The 25286-nt window shown below is 45.0% G+C and overlaps 1 protein-coding gene across 14 annotated transcripts in view; it reads right to left on the minus strand.

Moving 5' to 3' along the window:
- LOC124044226 (peripheral plasma membrane protein CASK-like) overlaps positions 1-25286 on the minus strand; it is a 253203-nt gene that overhangs the window by 150403 nt on the left and 77514 nt on the right. For all 14 annotated transcript variants that reach the window (XM_046363804.1, XM_046363802.1, XM_046363817.1 and 11 more), the window contains one exon: positions 19114-19226. In XM_046363804.1, coding sequence (XP_046219760.1) covers positions 19114-19226 — 113 coding nt within the window. The remainder of the gene's footprint in view (positions 1-19113; positions 19227-25286) is intronic.

A 25286-nucleotide genomic window follows, 5' to 3' on the forward strand; every position in this document is an offset into this window, starting at 1 on the left:
CCCAATAACTATCGGGGATATGCGTCAACAGCAACCAAAATAAAATCTTCTGCATTATCATTAACAGCAGACTCATACATTTCCTCAGCGAAAACAATGTACTGAGCAAATGTCAAATTGGCTTTTTACCAAATTGCCGTACGACAGACCACATATTCATCCTGCACACCCTAATTGACAAACAAGCAAACCAAAACAAAGGCAAAGTGTTCTCATGCTTTGTTGATTTCAAAAAAGCTTTTGACTCAATTAGGCATGAGGGTCTGCTATACAAATTGATGGAAAGTGGTGATGGGGGGAAAACATACAACATTATAAAATCGATGTGCACAAACAACAAGTGTGCGGTTAGAATTGGCAAAAAACGCACACATTTCTTTCCACGGGTCTGGAGGATGAGACAAGGATGCAGCTTAAGCCCCATCCTTTTAAACATGTATATCTACAGCATTATCTTCTCATTCTTCAAGCAGTGGAATGTTAGACATAGTTATTCTCCGGACATACACACTGACACACTAACAAGCCCTGAAAGATCAGCCACTACAATATACTCCTATCCCTTTTTATCCCCTCCCCTCTCTTCTCCTCTTTTCTCTCTCATCTCCACTCCTTCCCTCTACCTTCTGTCTTCCCCTCTCCTCTCCTCCGCTCTCCTCATCCATCCATCCGTTACAGCAGGCACTTTCCTTGATATTCTCCTCCAGGCAACAGCTATTCTGGGAGGGAATATTGCCGCATGCACATACACACACGCCACATATACACACACAAACACGTCGCACGCACACACACAATTGCCGCATGCACACACACAAACACAAACACAAACACGTCGCACGCACACACACACACACGCACGCACGCACGCACGCACGCACACACACACACACACACACACACACACACACACACACACACACACACACACACACACACACACACACACACACACACACACACACACACACACACACACGTTGTATGTTATTTCCTGTCTCTGGGGACTGATAACACTTATTCCAGAAGTCTGCCCTCCTGAGTCGTCACAACATTCCGGAAACACTCTTCATCCCATGTAGCCCTGGCTTAGCCCATAGTATTACCATCCATCTCCCAGAGCAGGACAGGGACATGTGAGAGAGGAAGACAGTCTCTCTGATCTCTCCTTTCACATTGCCTGTTTCTGTCATTCTTTCTCCTGAAACTCTGACATTGGCACTGCTGATGAATGTGAAATGTCCTCCAGTTGCTTCAAAATGGATTGCAGGCTGTGTGGACCAGTGTACTTATGTTTACGTGTGTTACATTACAGAGAAAGATATTAAGGGCAGTCTAGCAGGAGGGCAAAGTGTAAGGTGCATTAAATTGTGTTATATTCTCCTACATTCCTTTTACATTTCCACAAACTTCAAAGTGTTTCCTTTCAAATGGTATCAAGAGTATGCATATCCTTGCTTCAGGGCTTTAGGTTAAGGATCCGCCCCTTTTTTCCCTATTTTCGCAAAAATGACATACCCAAATCTAACTGAAGCAAGGATATGCATATTCCTGGTACCATTTGAAAAGAAACACTTTGAAGTTTGAGGAAATGTGAAAGAAAGGAATGTAGGACAATATATCTGGTAGAAGAAAATACAAAGAAAAAAAACAACCAGTCTTTTTCTACCACCATCTTTGAAATGCGAAATGAGAAAGGTCAGAGTTCTAGCCGTCACACTGGTTGTAATTCCAATAGTCTCCACAAGATGGCAGCAGTGTATGTGCAAAGTTTCAAATGGATAACTTGAAGTATGACTGAACAACAAGACTTTTAGTGTGAAGTCACCTGGTACATTTGGGCAAATCGTGAAGGAAACATTCGTATTAATTTTCCATTTTTCTGCAAGAATATCGTCAGATCTTTATACTTGGACTGTCCAAGTATTAGTAGCCATATTATAAGGTCAGCATTCGCAAAACAACCAGTTTTCATAACTTCAAAACTCTGAATATCCTTATCATTTTTGTCCAAAATGAAAAGGCATGCTGTCGTACAAGGTTAGTAGCTACATTCTACGACATATACAGCTCGTTGGCTATCTAGCTAGCTTAGTTTGACCCTGATTGGTGCTTATTTGACAAAGATACAGTCATTCAAGTAATGGCGCCTGCATCATTGGCATGTCATGAAGGCGTAGCGGACCAAATATGGTGTCCTATAGGATATACAGTGAGGGAAAAATTATTTGATCCCCTGCTGATTTTGCACGTTTGCCCACTGACAAATAAATGATCAGTCTATAATTCAAATGGTAGGGTTTACTAGTGAGAGACAGAATAACAACAAAAAAATGCAGAAAAACGCATGTCAAAAATGTTATAAATTGATTTGCATTTTAATAAGGGAATATAAGTATTTGACCCCTCTGCAAAACATGACTTAGTACTTGGTGGCAAAACCCTTATTGGCAATCACAGAGGTCAGACGTTTCTTGTAGTTGGCCACCAGGTTTGCACGCATCTCAGGGGGGATAATGTCCCACTACTCTTTGCAGATCTTCTCCAAGTCATTAAGGTTTCAAGGCTGACGTTTGGCAACTCGAACGTTCAGCTCCCTCCACAGATTTTCTATGGGATTAAGATCTGGAGACTGGCTAGGCCACTCCAGGACCTTAATGTGCTTCTTCTTGAGCCACTCCTTTGTTGCCTTGGCTGTGTGTTTTGGGTCATTGTCATGCTGGTATACCCATCCACGACCCATTTTCAATGCCCTGGCTGAGGGAAGGAGATTCTCACCCAAGATTTGACGGTACATGGCCCGACCATCGTCCCTTTGATGCGGTGAAGTTGTCCTGTCCCCTTAGCAGAAAAACACCCCCAAAGCATAATGTTTCCACCTCCATGATTGACAGTGGAGATGGGGTTCTTGGGGTCACAGGCAGCATTCGTCCTCCTCCAAACATGGCGAGTTGAGTTGATGCCAAAGAGCTCCATTTTGGTCTCATCAGACTACAACACTTTCACCCAGTTGTCCTCTGAATCATTCAGATGTTCATTGGCAAACTTCAGACAGGCATGTATATGTTCTTTCTTGAGCATGGGGACCTTGCGGGCGCTGCAGGATTTCAGTCCTTCACGGCGTAGTGTGTTAGCAATTGTTTTCTTGGTGACTATGGTCCCAGCTGACTTGAGATCATTGACAAGATCATCCCATGTAGTTCTGGGCTGATTCCTCACTGTTCTCATGATCATTGCAACTCCACGAGGTGAGATCTTGCATGGAGCCCCAGGCCGAGGGATATTGACAGTTATTTTGTGTTTCTTCCATTTGCAAATAATCGCACCAACTGTTGTCACCTTCTCACCAAGCTGCTTGGCAATGGTCTTGTAGCCCATTCCAGCCTTGTGTAGGTCTACAATCGTGTCCCTGACATCCATGGAGAGTTCTTTGGTCTTGGCCATGGTGGAGAGGTTGGAATCTGATTGATTGATTGCTTCTGTGGACAGGTGTCTTTTACACAGGTAACAAACTGAGATTAGGAACACTCCCTTTAAGAGTGTGCTCCTAATCTCAGCTCGTTACCTGTATAAAAGACACCTGGGAGACAGAAATATTTCTGATTGAGAGGGGGTCAAATACTTACTTCCCTCATTAAAATGCAAATCAATTTATAACATTTTTGACATGCGTTTTTCTGGATTTTTGTTGTTGTTATTCTCTCACTGTTCAAATAAGCCTACCATTACAATTATAGACTGATCATTTATTTCAGTGGGCAAACGTACAAAATCATCAGGGGATCAAATACTTTTTCTCCCTCACTGTACTACACATCTTTGAGGAATAGATAAGAATGTGATTTGACTCGTTGAAACAACATTTAGGGTGAGACTTTCTTTTTAGGATATGAAAAGGGATTTTATCTAACAAAACAACACATCTCTGGGACCCTTTGGATGATAAATCAGAGCAAGATTTCAAAATTGAAGTACACATTTCACCTTCAGAGATTAATTTATCAAACCTATCGCGATGAAAAAAGTGTTTTGTTGTTAGGAGCTCTCCTCAAACAATAGCATGGCATTTTTTCACAGTAATAGCTACTGTAAATTGTACAGTGCAGGTATATTAACAAGAATTTAAGCGTTCAGCCGATATAAGACACTTATATTTAGAGACAATTACAACTGTCCCGTTGACGGAACACAGATCCTTAAGATCCTACATCTGTAGGTAACGGACTACAGGTACTGTGGAAAACAAATAGATCCACGTGCCACTCTCCCCTTTCAAGCTTACAGAACTCTTGCAGTCAGGTAGAAATACAGCTGGACTAAACCATAGCCACAATGAGTAGGGGTGTACATAACCAATTAACTAGTTGATATTTTATTTAAACATAATTTCATCACATTCTTCATAGGCCTTCTACTCAAACCGGTTCACATCTTCAATAGCAGTGATCTTATTGAACAAAAAATACATATATAACAAAACTATCAGCGATAGTTGGTTAGTGTTTGTCCTAAGAGAATGACCCATACTGCTACCATAGCGGCTAGCGTTCACCGACGTTGCTTAACTTCTATATAGGGGGTGCTCTTTGAATTTTTGGATAAAAAATCGTTCCAGTTTTAAACAAGATATTTTGTCACGAAAAGATCCTCAACTATGCATATAATTGACATATTTGGAAAGAAAACACTTTGACGTTTCAAAGATATTATCTGTGAGTGCCACAGAACTGATGCTACAGGCGAAACCAAGATGACATTTCAAACAGGCAATGCCCCAGATTTTGAATGCGCTTTGTTCCAATGTCTCCTTATATGGCTGTGAATGGAACAGGAATGAGCCTACACTTTCTGTCATTTCCCCAAGGTGTCTGCAGCATTGTTACGTATTTATAGGCATATCATTGGAAGATTGACCATAAGAGACTACATTTACCAGGTGCCCCGCTTGGTGTCCTCCATTGCAATTATTGCGCAATCTCCAGCTGCGTGTATTTTTCCATTTGCTTCCAAGGAGAAACCCAACTGCCACGATTGACTTATCATCGAATAGATATGTGAAAACACCTTGAGGATTGATTCTAAACAACGTTTGCCATGTTTCTGTCGATATCATGGAGTTAATTTGGAAAAAAGTTTGGCCTTGTAATGACTGAATTTTCGGGGTTTTTTCTTAGCCAAACGTGATGAACAAAACGGAGCGATTTCTCCGACACAATCTTTTTGGAAAAACGGAACATTTGCTATCTAACTGAGAGTCTCCTCATTGAAAAAATCCGAAGTTCTTCAAAGGTAAATGATTTTATTTGAATGCTTTTCTTGTTTTTGTGAAAATGTTGCCTGCTGAATGCTAGGCTTAATGGTATGCTAGCTATCAATACTCTTACACAAATGCTTGTGTAGCTATGGTTGAAAAGCATATTTAGAAAATCTGAGATGACAGTGTTGTTAACAAAAGGCTAAACTTGTGAGCCAATATATTTATTTCATTTCATTTGCGATTTTCATGAATAGTTAACGTTGTGTTATGGTAATGAGCTTGAGGCTATAATTACGCTCCCGGATACGGGATTTCTCGACGCAACAGGTTAACTAATGCTTACATACAGAAAGAAAAACTGTGTCTTTAGCTCCCAGTGATACTGTAGCTCTCAGGACGATGTGTGTGTGCGCGTGCTTGTGTGACCGAATGGAAATGATTCTCAGATCACTGCATCAGCAGTACAGCTAACCTCAGAGAGGCAATGAATGGCTGCTGATGAATGAGGAGGGAGGGAGAGAGGGAAAAAGAGAGAGATTGCATAAGTGTGGTTGAATGAAAGAGATGAAATGAATGAAAATGAGGAGGAAGAGAGGGAGGGAAGGGGTGGGAGGGAGTGTTGGGAGAGATGGAGGAGAGAGGGAGGGAGTGTTGGGAGAGATGGGGGAGAGAGGGAGGGAAGGGGTGGGAGGGAGGGGGATGGAGGGAGAGAGTGAGAGGGAGGGAGGGAGGGAGTGTTGGGAGAGATGGGGGAGAGAGGGAGGGAAGGGGTGGGAGGGAGGGGGATGGCGGGAGGGAGAGGGAGAGGGAGAGGGAGAGGTCACATTCTACAGACCATGTCCTAGACCATGTACTTTCTACAAAGCCAGAGGAAGACCCAGGAGGAAAGTCCAAACCTCAGTATGTCTTTGACACACACATGCAAACTGCAGGAGGAATGTAAAACAGCATCATGTTCAAGTTGAAGCAGATGGGAGGGGAGGAGAGGACAGGGGGAGAGGACAGGGGAGGAGAGGACAGGGGGAGAGGACAGGGGGAGAGAGGACAGGGGGAGAGGACAGGGGAGGAGAGAGGACAGGGGGAGAGGACAGGGGGAGAGGACAGGGGGGGCAGGGGAGGAGAGGACGAGGGGGGGACAGGGGGAAGAGAGAGATAGAGAGCCGTGGGGAGAGAGAGAAAGATGTGATCTCAAACGGGGGTCCCTGTTACTCCAGCTGGGAGTCAAAGCCTGCTCTGGAGGGGGACCGGAACTCTCAGTGTGTGTGTGTGTGTGTGTGTGTGCATGCATGCATGCGCGTGATTTTTCTCCTGCTGGTAGTCGTTGCCTGCTTTGGAGGGGGACCGGAACTCTCAGTGTATGTGTGTGTGTGTGTGTGTGTACATGTGTGTGTGTGTGTGCGTGTGCCTGTGTGTGTGTGATTTTTCTCCTACTGGTAGTCGTTGCCTGCTCTGGAGGGGCAGCAGAGACAGGCCTTGCTACACAAGGTATCACACTGAGAGCTCTAGGCACCAGGTACAATTACTACTAGCTACCACCTGGAGAGGACAGGGAGGGAAGGAGGGAAAGAGAGAGGGAGGGAGGGGTGGATGGAAAGTGATGAATCTATCTGGTTATCTGGCATGCTTTTCTCCTTCCTCTCTTCTGCAGCAATTTGTATTTTTTATTTATTTTATTTCTGGATCTTTCTTGGGTTCAATCACGATTACGCTGTTGCATATAAAAAAACAGTACATAACAACACACATTATTACACCACTACTCTTCCACTATATAACTCCAATACAACACATTATTACACTCTACTCTACCACTATATATCTACAATACAACACATTATTACACCACTACTCTTCCACTATATATCTACAATACAACACATTATTACACCACTACTCTACCACTATATATCTACAATACAATACATTATTACACCACCACTCTTCCACTATATATCTACAATACAACACATCATTACATCACTACTCTACCACTATATATCTACAATGCATTATTACACCACTACTCTACCACTATATATCTACAATAGAACACATTATTACATCACTACTCTACCGCTATATATCTACAATACAACACATTATTACACTACTATATATCTACAATACAACACATTAATACACCACTACTCTACCACTATATATCTACAATACTGTCACGCCTTGGTCATTATATTTTGTGTTTTTGGTATATGTTTGGGTAAGCCAGGGTGTGACATGGGTTTAATTGTTGTGTTTCGTATTGGGGTTTGTAGTAATTGGGATTGTGTATGATTAGGGGTGTGTCTAGTTAGGCTTGGCTGCCTGAGGCGATTCTCAATTGGAGTCAGCTGCTTGTCGTTGTCTCTGATTGAGAACCGTATTTAGACAGCCTGACTTTCGCGTTGTATTTTGTGGGTGTTTGTCCCTGTCTCTGTGTTGTAGTCACCAGATAGGCTGTAAGTAGTTTCTCGTTCCGTTTGTTGTTTTGTATTTATTCAGTTATTTCATGTACCGCGATTTACTTCATTAAAGTCATGAGTAACCTACACGCTGCATTTCGGTCTGACTCTCTTCATACAACAGACGAACAACGTTACAGAAACACCCACCACTCACAGACCGAGCAGCGTGTGAACTGGCAGGATCTGAAGGAGGACGTTATGGACAGCAGAAGCATGGAGTATACTACGTGGGAAGAAATCGACAGGTGGGCGGCCGACCCAGAGCGAGTGCAGGAGCCCGCCTGGGATTCCCTACAGCAATGCGAAGAGGGCTATAGACGTATGGAGTCGAAAAAGAAAGCACGGAGACGCAGAGCGAAGACCGAAAGTAACGGGGAAAGCACAGAGAGAGAGTGGCTGAGTCAGGAGTCAGACCTGAGCCTACTCTCCCTGTTAATATTGAGGAGCAGCAATATGAGGACTTCTGGTCTTGGGAGATGATATTAGACGGTAAAGGACCCTGGGCGCAGCCGGGAGAATATCGCCGTCCCAAGGAGGAAATAGAAGCAGCTAAAGCGGAGAGGCGCAGGTATGAGGAGGCAGCACGGCGACGCGGTTGGAAGCCGGAAAGTCACCCCCAAAAATTTATTGGGGGGTGGCTAGAAGGGAGAATAGTTATGCCAGGTAGGAGACCTGCGCATACTCCCTGTGCTCACCGTTGGGCTAGTGAGACCGGGCAGGCACCGTGTTATGCTATGGAGCGCACAGTGTTTCCAGTGCGGGTGCAGAGCCAGGTGCGGCACATACCAGCCCTTCCTATTGGCCGGGCTAGAGTGGGCATCGAGCCAGGTAAGCTTGGGCAGGCTCGGTGCTCAAGAGCTCCAGTGCGCCTGCACGGTCCGGTCTATCCAGAGCCACCTCTACACACCAGTCCTCCGGTAGCAGCTCCCCGCACCAGGCTTCCTGTGCGTGTCCTAGATCCAGTACCACCAGTTCCAGCACCACGCACCAGGCCTCCTGTGCGCCTCGCCTGTTCAGCGCAGCCAGCACTTTTGTCCTCTCCTGCGCTGTTGGAGCCTCCCGCCTGTTTAGCGCAGCCAGAGCTGTTCTCCTCTCCTGCGCTATCGGAGTCTCCCGCCTGTTTAGCGCAGCCAGAGCTTTTCTCCTCTCCTGCGCTGTTGGAGTCTCCCACCTGTTTAGCACAGCCAGAGCCTTTCTCCTCTCCTGCGCTGCCGGAGTCTCCAGTCTGTCCAGCGCCGCCAGTGCTCCCAGTCTGCCCAGTGCTCCCAGTCTGCCCAGTGCTCCCAGTCTGCCCAGCGCCGCCAGTGCTCCCAGTCTGCCCAGTGCTCCCAGTCTGCCCAGTGCTCCCAGTCTGCCCAGTGCTCCCAGTCTTCCCAGTGCTCCCAGTCTGCCCAGCGCCGCCAGTCAGCCCAGCGTCGCCAGTCTGCCAGGATCCGCCAGAAGTGCCAGTCTGCCAGGATCCGCCAGAAGTGCCAGTCTGCCAAGATCTTCTAGATCGGCCAGACAACCTGAATCATCCAGTTCCACCAGCCAGCCAGGATTTACCGGAGCCTACTACCTGCCTGAGCTTCCTCTCAGTACTGAGCTTCCTCTCAGTACTGTGCTTCCTCTCAGTACTGGGCTGCCTCTCTGTACCGGGCTTCCCCTCAGTACCAGGCTGCTTCTGTCCCGGGCTGCCCCTCTGTTCCGGGCTGCCCCTCTGTCCCGAGCTGCCCCTCTGTCCCGAGCTGCCCCTCTGTCCCGAGCTGCCCCTCTGTCCCGGGCTGCCCCTCTGTCCTGAGACGCCCCTCTGTCCTGAGCTGCCCCTCAGTCCTGAGCTGCCCCTCTGTCCTGAGCTGTCCCTCTGTCACAAGCTGCTCCTCAGTTATGTGGGGATCTGGGTGAGGACTATTAGGCCATGGTCGGCGGAGAAAGTGGATTATCCCAGAACGCAAAGGGGAGGAAATAGGACATTTATGGAGTGGGGTCCACGTACCGAGCCAGAACCGCCACCATGGACAGACGCCCACCAGGACCCTCCCTATGCTCTTGAGGTGCGTCCCGGAGTCCGCACCTTAGGGGGGGGGGGTTCTGTCATGCCTTGGTCATTATATTTTGTGTTTTTGGTATATGTTTGGGTAAGCCAGGGTGTGACATGGGTTTAATTGTTGTGTTTCGTATTGGGGTTTGTAGTAATTGGGATTGTGTATGATTAGGGGTGTGTCTAGTTAGGCTTGGCTGCCTGAGGCGATTCTCAATTGGAGTCAGCTGCTTGTCGTTGTCTCTGATTGAGAACCGTATTTAGACAGCCTGACTTTCGCGTTGTATTTTGTGGGTGTTTGTCCCTGTCTCTGTGTTGTAGTCACCAGATAGGCTGTAAGTAGTTTCTCGTTCCGTTTGTTGTTTTGTATTTATTCAGTTATTTCAGTTTCAGTTATTCCGCGATTTACTTCATTAAAGTCATGAGTAACCTACACGCTGCATTTCGGTCTGACTCTCTTCATACAACAGACGAACGACGTTACAAATACAATACATTATTACACCACTATATATCTACAATACAACACATTACACTACTACTCTACCACTATATATCTACAATACAACACATTATTACACCACTACTCTACCACTATATAACTCCAATACAATACATTATTACACTCTACTCTACCACTATATATCTACAATACAACACATTATAACACACTACTCTACCACTATATATCTACAATACGAAATCAATAACACAAAAAAATAACGATATTGAAATATAAGTGTGTGTCTGTGTGTGTGTGTGTGTGTCCCTACACTGTTCCATAAGGTGTAGTTTTTTAAAATCAGTTATTTAAATGTGATTTCACTGCTTGACTGAGTTACATGTGAGCCAAATGTGTGTTTGTAAACAGAGCGAATGTGTGTGTGTGTAGGAAAGCTATACATTAGTGTGTGAGACCCTTGCTGGCCGATCAATCACTGGGCCACACCCTGTCTGGGTCCTTTTGGCCTGTCCCTAGGCTCTGTGCAGCGTTGTGTGTGTGACCCCTGTCTGGGTCCTTTTGGCCTGTCCCTAGGCTCTGTGCAGCGTTGTGTGTGTGTCTCTGCTCCTGTATTAAAGATGATCACAGTAACTGTTCTCTTTTCTACCATCATGTGAAAAATAAAAAATATTAAATCACCAAAGGGAACAGTGTTGCTGCCATCAGTTGTATGTGTGTGTGTGTGTGTGTGTGTGTGTGTGTGTGTGTGTGTGTGTGTGTGTGTGTGTGTGTGTGTGTGTGTGTGTGTGTGTGTGTGTGTGTGTGTGTGTGTGTGTGTGTGTGTGTGTGTGTGTGTGTGTGTGTGTGTGTGTGTGTGTGTGTGTGTGTGTGTGTGTGTGTGTGTGTGTGCTGTGTGTGTGTCTGTGTGTACGGTTGATAGATTTCCCAGCGCTCCAGCCAAGGCTTGTGATAGGATATAAAGGAGATGGATGGTGATGGAGAGAAATGGAAGATTAATTTCAGATTTATTTCTGTTTTTCTCTGTCGTTTTCCATCCCTCTGTTTTCATCACTCGCTTAATGAGAACGTTAGGATGACATAAATCCCTGGCTCTGGTAGATATTTCTCCTCTGTGAAGCAGGATACATGATCCCTCGTTCACAAGGTGTTTGTAGGGGCTTGACTGTGTGGTAGAAAGAGAAGCTATACTCAAACAGTCATGCAGACTTAGAAAGCCACTTAACCTGACAGCTCATTTTTACAGCATGCACAGATGGCTCAATTGCATAAATCACTACCGAAGTAATAAATAACACTAGTAGTAAAAATGATGAGAATAATGACGTTTTTCAAATATATTTTCAAAACCTTTACATTTTCTCTGTATGGAAATGTTATGCCAGTCTGGCTCTCAGAATGGAGCAGTGTTTCTCTAGAAAAGTATAAAAAAGTATGTGAACACCCCTTCAAATTCAGCAACACCCATTGCTAAAAGGTGTATAAAATTGAGCACACAGCCATGCTGTCATGCAGGTGAAAGAGGACCCAAAAGCGACTTAACAGAAACAGAGTTTATTCAAGTCCAAACAGAAAACGACAAATCCTGAATCCTTAACAGGAAATGTCCAAACAGGGAATAACAGAAATCCTCTAGTCTGTAGAGGGGAATAACAGGAGAAGCGGCCACAGACTGCAGGTCGCTTCGGGTAGGCGCAGGCCGTAGCTGACAGAGACACCTGCTCACACGCAGCATCTGATGAAGGCAAAAACACGACAGGACAGGGCGATACACAATCACAGCACGGTGAATTCTAAACAAGGAACCGACAGGACAGGAACGGAACACAAAGGAAGAAATAGGGACTCTAATCAGGGGAAAGGATCGGGAACAGGTGTGGGAAGACTAAATGATGATTAGGGGAATAGGAACAGCTGGGAGCAGGAACGGAACGATAGAGAGAAGAGAGAGCGAGAGAGTGAGAGGGGGAGGGGGAGAGAGAGGGATAGAAAGAGGGAAAGAACCTAATAAGACCAGCAGAGGGAAACGAATAGAATGGGGAGCACAGGGACAAGACATGATAATAAATGACAAACATGACACATGCAATCTACATAGACAAACATTGGCAGTAGAATGGCCTTACTGAGAGCTCAGTGACTTTCAACATGGCACCATCAGAGGATGCCACCTTTCCAACAAGTCAGTTTGTCAAATTTCTTCTCTGCTAGAGCTGCCCCGGTCAACTCTAAGTGCTGCTATTGTGAAGCGGAAATGTCTTGGAGCAACACAACGGCTCAGCCACGAAGTGGTAGGCCACACAAGCTCACAGGAACCGCCGAGTGCTGAAGCACGTAGCTCGTAAAAATGGTCTGTCCTCGGTTGCGACACTCACTACCGAGATCCAAATGGCCTCTTCAAGCAATGTCAGCACAATAACTGTTCGTTGGGAGCTTCATGAAATGGTTTCCGTGGCCGAGCAGCCGCACACAAGCCTAACATCACCATTGCACAATACCAGCTCTCGGCTTGAGTGGTGTAAAGCTTGCCGCCATTGAATTCTGGAGCCGTGGAAACGTGTTCTCTGGAGTGATGAATGAAGCTTTACCATCTGGCAGTCCGAAGGACAAATCTGAGTTTGGAGGATGCCAGGAGTACACTACCTGACCCAATGCATAATGCCAACTATAAAGTTTGGTGGGGGAGGAATAATGGTGTGGGGCTGTTTTTCATGGTTCGGTCTAGGCCCCTTAGTTCCAGTGAAGAGAAATCTTAATGCCACAGTATACATGCTAGACCATTACGTGCTTCCAACTTTGTGTCAACAGTTTGGGGAAGGCCCTTTCCTGTTTCGGCAGGACAATGCCCCCGTGCACAACCGACGTCCATACAGAAATGGTTTGTTGAGGTTGGTGTGGAAGAAATTGACTGTCCTGCACAGACCCCTGACCTCAACCCCATCAAGAACCTTTGGGATGAAATGGAACGCTGACTGCGAGCCAGGCCTAATCACCTAACATCAGCGCCTGACTTCAATAACACTCTTGTGGATGAATGGAAGTAAGTCCCTGCAGCAATGTTCCAACATCTAGTGGAAAGCCTTCCCAGAACAGTGGAGGCTGTTATAGCAGCAAAGGGGGGAACAACTTCATATTAATGCCCATGATTTTGGAATGAGGTGTTCGACGAGCATGTCCACATACTGTTGGCCAGGCCAGATCAGGCCGGATCAGCTACCAAACAACACAGTGACTTAACCTCTCCTGCGTAGGGGGCAATATTTTCACCTCCGGATGAAAAGCGTGCCCAAAGTAAACTGCCTGTTACTCAGGCACAGAAGCTAGGAAATTAATATAATTGGTAGATTTTGATAGAAAACCCTCTGAAGTTTCTAACACTGTTAAAATAATGTCTGAGTATAAGTGAGTATAACACAACTGATATGGCATTCGAAACCCAGAGGACAAACCATCCAGGGAAAATAAAAATTGAGGTCATAGGATTTTCCAATTGTTTTCTATGGGATACCCTTATTATTTGATTTAACTTTTATTTAACCAGGAATGGCTCACTGAGATTTAAAATCTCTTTTTCAAGAGCGTCCTGGCAAAGATAGGCAGCACCAAGTCATTACAAAAATTCCAGACAAACAACATGAAAAACTACAAGTAATCTAGTAAAAACCATAGAATTCATAAGAGTATAACAAAATCAAAAACAGCAAATTAAAAACATTGACAGGTCAGGAAATCAGTCTCAAGATCATTCATCAGTGATTTAAAAACACCAATCGGGACAAGTTCTTCCAGTTTAAAAGTATTTTGTAAGGCGTTCCAAGACGATGGCGCAGAGTACATAAAAGCCCTTTTACCAAATTCAGTTCGGACATTTGGAACAGTTAGCAGGATAAAGTCCAGCGAACGAAGAGAGTACCCACCACATTTCTGAACAATAAAAATGCCCAAATAAAAAGGTAGTAAACACAAAATGGCTTTGTAAATGAAAGTATACCAGTGACTGAGCCTACGAGTGACTAGAGAAGGCCAGCCAACCCTGGTATACAAAAGTGCAGTGGTGCGTAAGGGTTTTGCAGTTTAAAATAAATCTCAAAGTGCCATGGTAAAGGGTGTCAATTGATCTCAAACACTGAGCGGAAGCATTAATATATAAAATATCCCCATAGTGGAGTAAAGGCATAAATGTAGCTGATACTAGCCTCCTTCTGGCTTCAAAAGAAAAACAGGCCTTATTCCTAAAATAAAATCCCAGTTTCAGCTTAGATTTTTTTTGTAAGATGTTGAATATGCAATTTAAAAGAGAGGCCGTCATCAATTAAAATTCCAAGATATTTATATGAGGTTACAGTAGTAATAGGTGAAAGTTTCAAAGGTCTATTTCTTGCTTTAGAAAACACCATTCGTTTAGTTTTGTCAGTATTGAGGATAAGCTTCAATTGACACAAGGTATGTTGAACAGTATAAAAAGCAGTTTGCAAGTTCTGGAAAGATTTTGTAAGAGACGAGGCACAACAGTAAATAACAGTATCATCAGTATAAAAATGAAGTTGAGCATTTTGGACATTTGTCTAAATCATTTATATAAATATTGCATAAGAGGAGACCAAGTACAGAGCCTTGGGGCACACCATTAAAGACAGACAATTTAACAGACATAAGCCCATCAAATTGAGTGCACTGAGTTCTATCAAACAGATAGTTAGGGTAAGATTCATAGAATTACAAAACATTTTTAAATCATCAGACACCGGCTTTAACCAACACCAGTTGAGATCACCAACAAGATAATTCCACTGGAAAGAAATTTAGACATAAGGTGCATCAGAGAAGAGAATGCATCACCGAAAGCAGAGGGGGGTCTATAACAGCCAATCGCAGTTATAGAGAGACCTTTGAAACCTCAATATTCAAAGCATGAAATTCCAACTGTTTACAAATAGTTTCAGACTTTGCCACACTTAAAGGGAATTTAGTTTTTACATATATAGCCACACCCCCACCTTTCTTAACCCGATCAGTGCGATACACTTTGCAACCACTTATACAAATATCCTTATCAAAAACAGACTTGCTGAGCCAGGTTTCAGAAAACACAATTACATCAGCATCAGTTGATTTAGCCGAAATACTAACCTATACATTTTTGACAACAGGCTGCATACATTTAAATGAAGAATACCAAAACCAGATCTAGATTTAAAATCAGAGGGGGTTTGGAGACATTGCATGTCAGGGCCACGTTACCTGATATCAACAAAAGAAGAATAACTAGGCACCTCTGTTTAATAACCTTGCACGGCTTCTCTTTTTTAAGAGACCTACTGCAAGCGAATTCTACAAGTGAGTTTCCAGACAATACAAAACAGTCATTTAAAACCATTAGACTTTTGTAGTGAGTGCCAACTGAAGAAGATCTTCAAAGGTAAGGCATTCATTTTATCACTATTTCTGACTTTTGTGGCACACCTGCCAGGTTGAAATATGACTTTCATGTGATTGTATGCGGGGCATCCTCAGATAATCACATGGTTTACTTTCGCCATAAAGCATTTTTGAAATCTGACACAGCGGCTGGATTAACAAGAAGTTAAGCCTTTTGTTAGGACCTTGGCATTCTATGGACCCTGATTTCTCTTTTGACAAACATATCAAGACTGTTTCAAGGACAGCTTTTTTCCATCTATGTAACATTGCAAAAATCAGAAATTTTCTGTCCAAAAATTATGCAGAAAAATGTATCCATGCTTTTGTCACTTCTAGGTTAGACTACTTCAATGCCCTACTTTCCGGCTATCCGGATAAAGCACTAAATTCACTTCAGTTAGTGCCAAACAAGGCTACTAGAATCTTGACTAGAACCAAAAAATGTGATCATATTACTCCAGTGCTAGCCTCTCTACACTGGCTTCCTGTTTAGACAAGGGCTGATTTCAAGGTTTTACTGCTAACCTGCAAAGCATTACATGGGCTTGCTCCTACCCATCTTTCCAATTTGGTCCTGCTGTACATACCTACACGTATGCTGCAGTCACAAGACGCAGGCCTCCTAACTGACCCTAGAATTTCTAAGCAAACAGCTGAAGGCAGGGCTTTCTCCTATAGAGCTCCATTTTTATGGAATGGTCTGCCTATCCATGTGAGAGACGCAGACTCGGTCTCGACCTTTTAAGTATTTATTGAAGACTCATCTCTTCAGTAGGTCCTATGATTGAATGTCGTCTGGCCCAGGAGTGTGAAGGTGAATGGAAAGGCACTGGAGCAACGAACCTCCCTTGCTGTCTACGCCTGGCCGGTTCCCCTCTCTCCACTGGGATTCTCTGCCTCTAACCCTATTACAGGGAGTGAGTCACTGGCTTACTGGTGCTCTTCCATGCCGTCCCTTGGAGGGGTGCATCACTTGAGTGGGTTGAGTCACTGACGTGATCTTCCTGTCGGGGTTGGCGCCCCCCTTGGGTTCGTGCCGTGGCTGAGATCTTGTGGAATATACCTGTAGTGGTGTGGGGGCTGTGCTTTGGCAAAGTGGGTGGGGTTATATCCTGCCTGTTTGGCCCTGTCCGGTGGTATCGTCGGATGGGGCCACAGTGTCTTCCGACCCCTCCTGTCTCAGCCTCCAGTATATATGCTGAAGTAGTTTATGTGTCGGGGGGTTAGGGTCAGTCTGTTATATCTATAGTATTTCTCCTGTCTTATCCGGTGTCCTGTCTGAATTTAAGTATGCTCTCTCTAATTCTCTCTCTCTTTCTTTCATTCTTTCTTTCTTTCTCTCTTTACTTTCATTCTTTCTTTCTCTCGGAGGAGGACCTGAGCCCTAGGACCATGCCTCAGGACTACCTGGCCTGATGACTCCTTGCTGTCCCCAGTCCACCTGGTCGTGCTGCTGCTGCCTGAGGCTATGGAAACCTGACCTGTTCACCGAATGTGGTAGGTTTTTCCTAGCCACCGTGCATTGCTTTCGCTGTTTGGGGTTTTAGGATGGGTTCCTGTACAGCACTTTGTGACATCAGCTGACATAAGAAGGGTTTTATAAATACATTTGATTGATTGATTGACTAGACAACCTCAATTGAGCACAGAAAGAACAGTCTCACAAGACAGCATCAATAGAGCACAGAAAGAACCGTCTCACAAGACAGCATCAATAGAGCACAGAAAGAACCGTCTCACAAGACAGCATCAATAGAGCACAGAAAGAACCGTTTCACAAGACAGCATCAATAGAGCACAGAAAGAACCGTCTCACTAGACAGCATCAATAGAGCACAGAAAGAACCGTCTCACAAGACAGCCTCAATAGAGCACAGAAATAACAGTGTCACTAGACAGCATCAATAGAGCACAGAAAGATCTCACAGAACTTCTGTCTTTCTCTCTCTTTCTTTCCCTTCCTCACACCATTCTTTCTGACTGTCTCTTTATCCATCTCCCATTCCCTCCCTCCCTCCCTCCCTCCCTCCCTCCCTCCCTCCCTCCCCCTCCCTCCCTCCCTCCCTCCCTCCCTCCCTCCCTCCCTCCCTCCCTCCCTCCCTCCCTCCCTCCCGCCCTCCCTCCGTGTGTCTGTCTGTTTGTCTATCTGTCTGTCCCCATATACATACTGGAGACAGACTTCCTGTCAGTCCGTCTGTTTGTCCGTCCATCCGTCTGTCCGTCTTTCTCTCTGCTTCTCATAGGAGGTAAGTGTAACGGTCACTAAGTATAATTTGCAGCGGTAGAGCCAATGGTTAGGCAGAACAAAGTGGTAATGTAATATAATATATAATAATATAATGTAGATCTGGAAGGGGAAGGGAACAATCAGCATGATTCTCCATTGCTGATGAGATGCCATCAGTTGCCTGCCTCTGTGTGTGGTAGACAGTCATGCAAAGAAACACTGCTGTCAATTTACCCTCAATTGGCTCAGTGTGTGTGTGTGTGTGGGTGTGTGGGTGGTTAGGAATGTGCATGCTTGAGCCAAGAAAAGGAAGATAAATCATAATGAGAGGTGGAAGCTATAGTATCTACAAGCCATGGACTTCACCGAGATTGAACCCTGCAATCTTCCCCTCTTAAAACACAGATAGAACAGATAGATAGAACTCTCTGTCTGTCTGTCTGTCTGTCTGTCTGTCTGTCTGTCTGTCTGTCTGTCTGTCTGTCTGTCTGTCTGTCTGTCTGTCTGTCTGTCTGTCTGTCTGTCTGTCTGTCTGTCTGTCTGTCTGTCTGTCTGTCTGTCTGTCTGTCTGTCTGTCTGTCTGTCTGTCTGTCTGTCTGTCTGTCTGTCTGTCTGTCTGTCTGTCTGTCTGTCTGTCTGTCTGTCTGTCTGTCTGTCTGTCTGTCTGTCTGTCTGTCTTTCTGAGGTCAGTGTGGAGAGTCTAGTGCTTCGTGCAGACATCATTTCACGACTCACTGAGCTCTTTGTGGTTGTTTTTACAAAAGATAACTGAACTATCAAAATGTCTTGTGTGATCGTTTCTACCTCAGGCGCGGAGGTAAAGGGTTATTAGGAGTACCAGATCAGAGGGAGGACATTGGGAGAACCGACACACACACACACACACACACACACACACACACACACACACACACACACACACACACACACACACACACACACACACACACACACACACACACACACACACACACACACACACACACACACACACACACACACACACACACACACACACACACACACACACACACCGTGCCTGACTCTGAGAGGGAGGGTGAAATCTTAAAGTTTCCTCATACGAGTCCAACTGTGTGTCTGGATAGACCCCTGCCGTGCGGTCATATTGTGCAGCATCTCTCTCTCTGGAGATCAATGAGCCAGCTGATAGTGTGTACATGTTTGCCTCTATAACCATCAGCATCCACACACAACGGAGAGAAGGATAAATTGTGTATGTATGTATGTGTGTGTGTGCTCTCTCACCCTCTGTGCTGAGACCAGGGCTGGAGGTAAACTGGGCCACGTCTACGATCTTCACAGCAAACTGCTGTCCTGCGTCTCTGTTGATACATCTTCGTACCACACTGAATGGACCCCTGCACATGACAGAACGCATACATTAACATCTCATACCTTTTATACAGGACAGAACACATTAACATCTCATACCTTTTATACAGGACAGAACACATTAACATCTCATACCTTTTATACTGGACAGAACACATTAACATCTCATACCTTTTATACAGGACAGAACACATTAACATCTCATACCTTTATACAGGACAGAACACATTAACATCTCATACCTTTATACAGGACAGAACACATTAACATCTCTCATACAGGACAGAATTTTCTCATACATACAGGACAGAACACATTAACATCTCATACCTTTTATACAGGACAGAACACATTAACATCTCATACCTTTTATACAGGACAGAATACATTAACATCTCATACCTTTATACAGGACAGAACACATTAACATCTCATACCTTTATACAGGACAGAACACATTAACATCTCATACCTTTATACAGGACAGAATACATTAACATCTCATACCTTTATACAGGACAGAACACATTAACATCTCATACCTTTTATACAGGACAGAACACATTAACATCTCATACCTTTATACAGGACAGAACACATTAACATCTCATACCTTTATACAGGACAGAACACATTAACATCTCATACCTTTATACAGGACAGAATACATTAACATCTCATACCTTTATACAGGACAGAACACATTAACATCTCATAGTAAAAGTAAAGATACCTTAATAGAAAAATGACTCAAGTAAAAGTCACCCAGGAAAATACTACTTGAGTAAAAGTCTAAAAGTATTTGGTTTAAAATATACTTAAGTATTAAAAGTGAAAGTAGAAGTATAAATCATTTCAAATGGCTTATTTTAAGCAAAGCAGTTGGCCACATTTTCTTGTTTTTAAAATGAATGGATATCCAGGGGCTCACTCCAACACAGACATAATCTACAAATGAAGCATGTGTGTTTAGTGAGACCGTCAGATCAGAGGCAGAAGGGATGACCAGGGATGTTCTCTTCATAAGTGCGTGAATTGGACCATTTTTCTGTCCTGCTCAGCATTCAAAATATAACGAGTACTTTTGGGTGTCAAGTAAAATGTTTGGAGTAATTTCTTTAGGAACATATAGTGAAGTAAAAGTAAATGTAGGCAAAAATATAAATAGTAAAATAATGTACAGATACCCCAAAAAACTACTTAAGTAGTACTTTAAATTACTTGTACTTAAGTACTTTACACCATTGTATACAGGACAGAACAAATTAACAGCTCATACATTTATACAATAATTGTTCATGAATGTATCTGCAGTACCCCTGTGATGATCGTCCTATCATCTCTGTCACTTATCTATCATCTCTGTCACTTATCTATCATCTCTGTCATTTATCTATCATCTCTGTCATTTATCTATCATCTCTGTCATTTATCTATCATCTCTGTCATTTATCTATCATCTCTGTCACTTATCTATCATCTCTGTCATTTATCTATCATCTCTGTCATTTATCTATCATCTCTGTCACTTATCTATCATCTCTGTCATTTATCTATCATCTCTGTCACTTACCTATCATCTCTGTCACTTACCTATCATCTCTGTCACTTATCTATCATCTCTGTCATTTATCTATCATCTCTGTCATTTATCTATCATCTCTGTCACTTATCTATCATCTCTGTCATTTATCTATCATCTCTGTCACTTACCTATCATCTCTGTCACTTATCTATCATCTCTGTCACTTATCTATCATCGCTGTCACTCATCTAAAGAGATGCCTAGTATTAATGACCTGACATTGTTTATGGAACAGTTTATGAGTAGCACATGTATTTATTGATAATCATATGGGTTAGAGATGCCCTCTTGATTATTGTGGATCACATGTAATGAGAAGAAACATGAGTTTGTTGTGCGTCGACGGAAATTGGTTTGTGCGCTCAAAATCTTTTGTTTTGTGCCGCTAGGTATAGTTCTCTTTGTAAACATGTTTTGAACGATCAGAAGTGGGATACTAATCTCACCAATGGTGTCAGAAGTGAGATACTAATCTCACCAATGGTGTCAGAAGTGAGATACTAACTTCACAAATGGTGTCAGAAGTTCCGGAAAACCCTGTCACAGAGAGGAGTGCAGGCAAATTCTAACAAGATGGAGGTCGGCAGCGTGACAGTGGAGATGCATGATGCGGCTAATTACTGGTGGTGCTAGCTGAACGCCAAGGATGACCAGATCTGGGTGGCTGCTGAGCTCGTTGAGTGTGCCATCAAGGACTTCCCACAGCCGTGGTAGCACTGCCTACCCATTCAGGAATCCGTTGGAGAGGCTGGGCCAGGTGTGGCGGTTCCTAGTGGAGGTGCTAGAGGTCGACTTGCCAACAGAGGGGGCTGTTCCCGAGCCGGAGGCTGTTCCGATGTCCGAGTTGCCCTCTTGGTCTTCTCCTGAGGGGGTGCCAATTACTACCGAGTTCTAAACTGCCTCTGGAAGCAATGTCAGCACAAGAACAGTTCCTGTTTCAGCATGACAATGCCCCTGGTGGCACAAAGCGAGGTCCATACAGAAATGGTTTGTTGAGAACGGTGTGGTAGAACGTGACTGGTTTGTAGAGAACCTTGACCTCAAACCCCACGGACACAGTTCATTTCCTGTTCAGAGAATTGACATGTAAATGGGGCGTTGTTCGAGCACATAGTTATTGAATAGTAGTAACTTATCCTGACGGGACATACATTTTATATCCCAGATGGTATTCCTGCTCTAAAGTATGAGGGTTTAGCTGGTATGAAGACATATGTTGATTATCTCAACATGTATGGTATTCATGTGCTTTGAATGTTAATCGAACAGATTGTGTAAGGGCTTCCCATTGGTCAGACGCAACATGGGTATTTAAACTCAGTCATTTCTTTGTTTGCAGGTCAGAGACAAACAGGTAACAGTTGGCATGCTGCCAGGTACAGGATTGAAGCCCGGCTTTTCTTTTGAGTTTATTAGGCCTCATTTTTGTTGGTCGTCCTGTGTATTTGTTTTTGTAAATGCGTGTACAGTCACCGGCTACATTATTTCTTCACCTTCCAAATAAAAAGCCTCACTTTGGCAAGAAAAATCCATCGACTTCGTCAGCCTTCTCACTGTAAAAAATCCTGTCGCTGGGTCAACCTCACAACAAGACCTTGAGACTATTTTATTTATTTAACCAGGAAAGTCAGTTAAGAACAAATTATTTTTTACAATAACGGCCTACAATGGCCAAACACCGGTGACACTGGGCCAATTGTGCGTCGCCTTATGTGACTCCCAATCATGGCCGGTTGTGATACAGCCTGGAATCAAACCAGTAGAAACACCTCTCGCACTGAGATGCAGTGCCTTAGACCGCTGTACCGCTCGTGATGACACTACCCAGCGTTCCATTTTAGCAGTTCCATCTCAACTCCAGTCACTTCTGATATTGTATCATTCTATGATGGGGAATTGTCTTATCCAACACTCAGTCAGTGAGAGGTGTTTAGTAAATGCAAGGTTTCCACTGCCCTCACATACCTCTCACAGTAGTTTGTTAGTTGGCACAGAGACGAGGGCAGAGGTAGCACAGGGGTAAGATCTTCGTAAATACAGTCCTAGTGCTTACAGCACACAAACACGCACGCACGCACGCACACGCGCACGCACACAAACACACACAAACACGCACGCACACGCACACACACGCATGCACACAAACACACAGTCTTGTACAGCTAACATTGTGGGGACACACAATTCAGTCCCATTCAAAATCCTATTTTCCCTATCCCCCAACTCTAATCGCTACTCTTACCTTAACTTCAACCCAAATCCTAACCTTAACCCTAACCTAAAAACCTAACTTGAACCCTAACCCTAAAACTAACCCTAGCTCCTAACTCTAACCCTAGCTCCTAACTCTAACCCTAAAACTAACCCTAGCTCCTAACTCTAACCCTAAAACTAACCCTAGCTCCTAACTCTAACCCTAAAACTAACCCTAGTAAGTCCAACACTGACACTAATTCTAACCATAACCCTATTCCTCTAGAAATAGCATTTGACCTTGGACCAAGGACAAAACATTTTTCGTTTACTGTTGTGGGAACTTCTGGTCCTCCGAAGAATAGTGAAACATGTCCACACACACACACACACCCACACACACACACACACACACACACACACACACACACACACACACACACACACACACACACACACACACACACACACACACACACACACACACACACACACACACACACACACACACACACACACACACACACACACACACACACACCTTCCTTGGAAAGCAGAGCCTCTCCTGCCTCAGGTGTGTGTAGGCTACACAGTTTTTGATTAAAGATGACACAGTTCACATATCCTCAGAGAGAGTGTGTGTGGGTGTTGCTCTTTCTCTCCTCTCATTTTCCCTCCCTCTCTCCTCCATATCCGACTCCCCATCCCTCTCTACCCCTCCCTCTCTACCCTTCACTCTCTATATCCTCCCTCTCCCCACCCTCCCGGCTCTACCCCTCCCTCTCTATACCCTCCCTCTCTACCCCTCCCTCTCTATACCCTCCCTCTCCATACCCTCCCTCTCTACCCTCCCTTTCTATACCCTCCCTCTCTCCCCTCCCTCTCTATTCCCTCCCTCTCTATACCCTCCCTCTCTCCCCTCCCCCTCTCTCTCCCCTCCCTCTCTCCCCTCCCTCTCTCCCTCCCCTCCCCCTCTCTACCCTCCCTCTCTATACCCTCCCAATCTACACCCTCCCTCTCTACCCCTCCTCTCCCCTCCCTCTCTATACCCTCCCTCTCCCTCCCCTCCTACCCCTCCCTCTATACCCTCCTCGACCCTCCTCTCTACCCCTCCCTCTATACCCTCCCAATCCCTCCCTCTCTACCCCTCCCTCTCTATACCCTCCCGCTCTACCCCTCCCTCTATACCCTCCCTCTCTATACCCTCCCATCCCTCTACCCCTCCCTCTCTATACCCTCTCTACCCCTTCCTCTATACCCTCCCTCTCTACCCCCCTCTCTATACCCTCCCTTGATATACCCTCTCTCTCTACCCTCCCTCTCTATACCCTCCCTCTCTCCCCCTCCCTCTCTACACCCTCCCTCTCTATACCTCCCTCCTCTATATCCTCCCCTCCTCTCTCTACCCTCCCTCTCTCTACCCCCTCCCCCTCTCTACCCCCTCTCGCCTCTCTACCCCTCCCCCTCTCTCCCCCTCCCCCTCTCTACCCCTCCCCTCTATACTTCCCTACCCCCTTCCTACCCCTCCCCTCTCTACCCCCTCCCTACCCCTCCCTCTACCCCTCCCTCTCTATACCCTCCCTCTCTACCCCTCCTTCTCTCTACCCCTCCCTCTCTTCCCCTCCTTCTCTCTACCCCTCCCTCTACCCCTCCCTCTACCCTCCCTCTCTATACCCTCCCCCTCTCTACCCTCACTCTCTATACCCTCCCTCTCTCTATATCCTCCGCCCCTCCCCCTCTACCCCTCCCCCTCTCTACCCCTCCCCTTCCCTCTCTGCCCCTCCCCCCCTCCCCTCTACCCCTCCCTCTCTATACCTTCCCTCTCTATACCCTCCCCATCTCTCTACCCCCCCATCCCCCATCTCTAGCCCTCCTTCTCTCTACCCATCTCTCTCTACCCCCATCTCTCTCTACCTCCACCCATCTCTCTCTACCCCCATCCCTCTCTACCTTCCATCTCCACCCATCTCTCTCTACCCCATCTCTCTACCTTCACCCACCTCTCTCTACCTCTACCCATCTCTCTCTACCTCCACCCATCTCTCTCTACCCATCTCGCTTTCCCCACCTCTCTCTACTCATCTCTCTCTACCATCTCTCTCTACCCATCTCTCTCTACCCCTACCCATCTCTCTCTCTCCATCTATCTGTCTGTGTGAACTTTTAGTGAACTGAGTGGAGCAGCTTTTAACCAGGAAACAGAGATAATGTACACACACACACACACACACACACACACACACACACACACACACACACACACACACACACACACACACACACACACACACACACACACACACACACA

The sequence above is a fragment of the Oncorhynchus gorbuscha genome, linkage group LG09, assembly GCF_021184085.1.
Source record: "Oncorhynchus gorbuscha isolate QuinsamMale2020 ecotype Even-year linkage group LG09, OgorEven_v1.0, whole genome shotgun sequence".
NCBI classification, from domain to species: domain Eukaryota; kingdom Metazoa; phylum Chordata; class Actinopteri; order Salmoniformes; family Salmonidae; genus Oncorhynchus; species Oncorhynchus gorbuscha.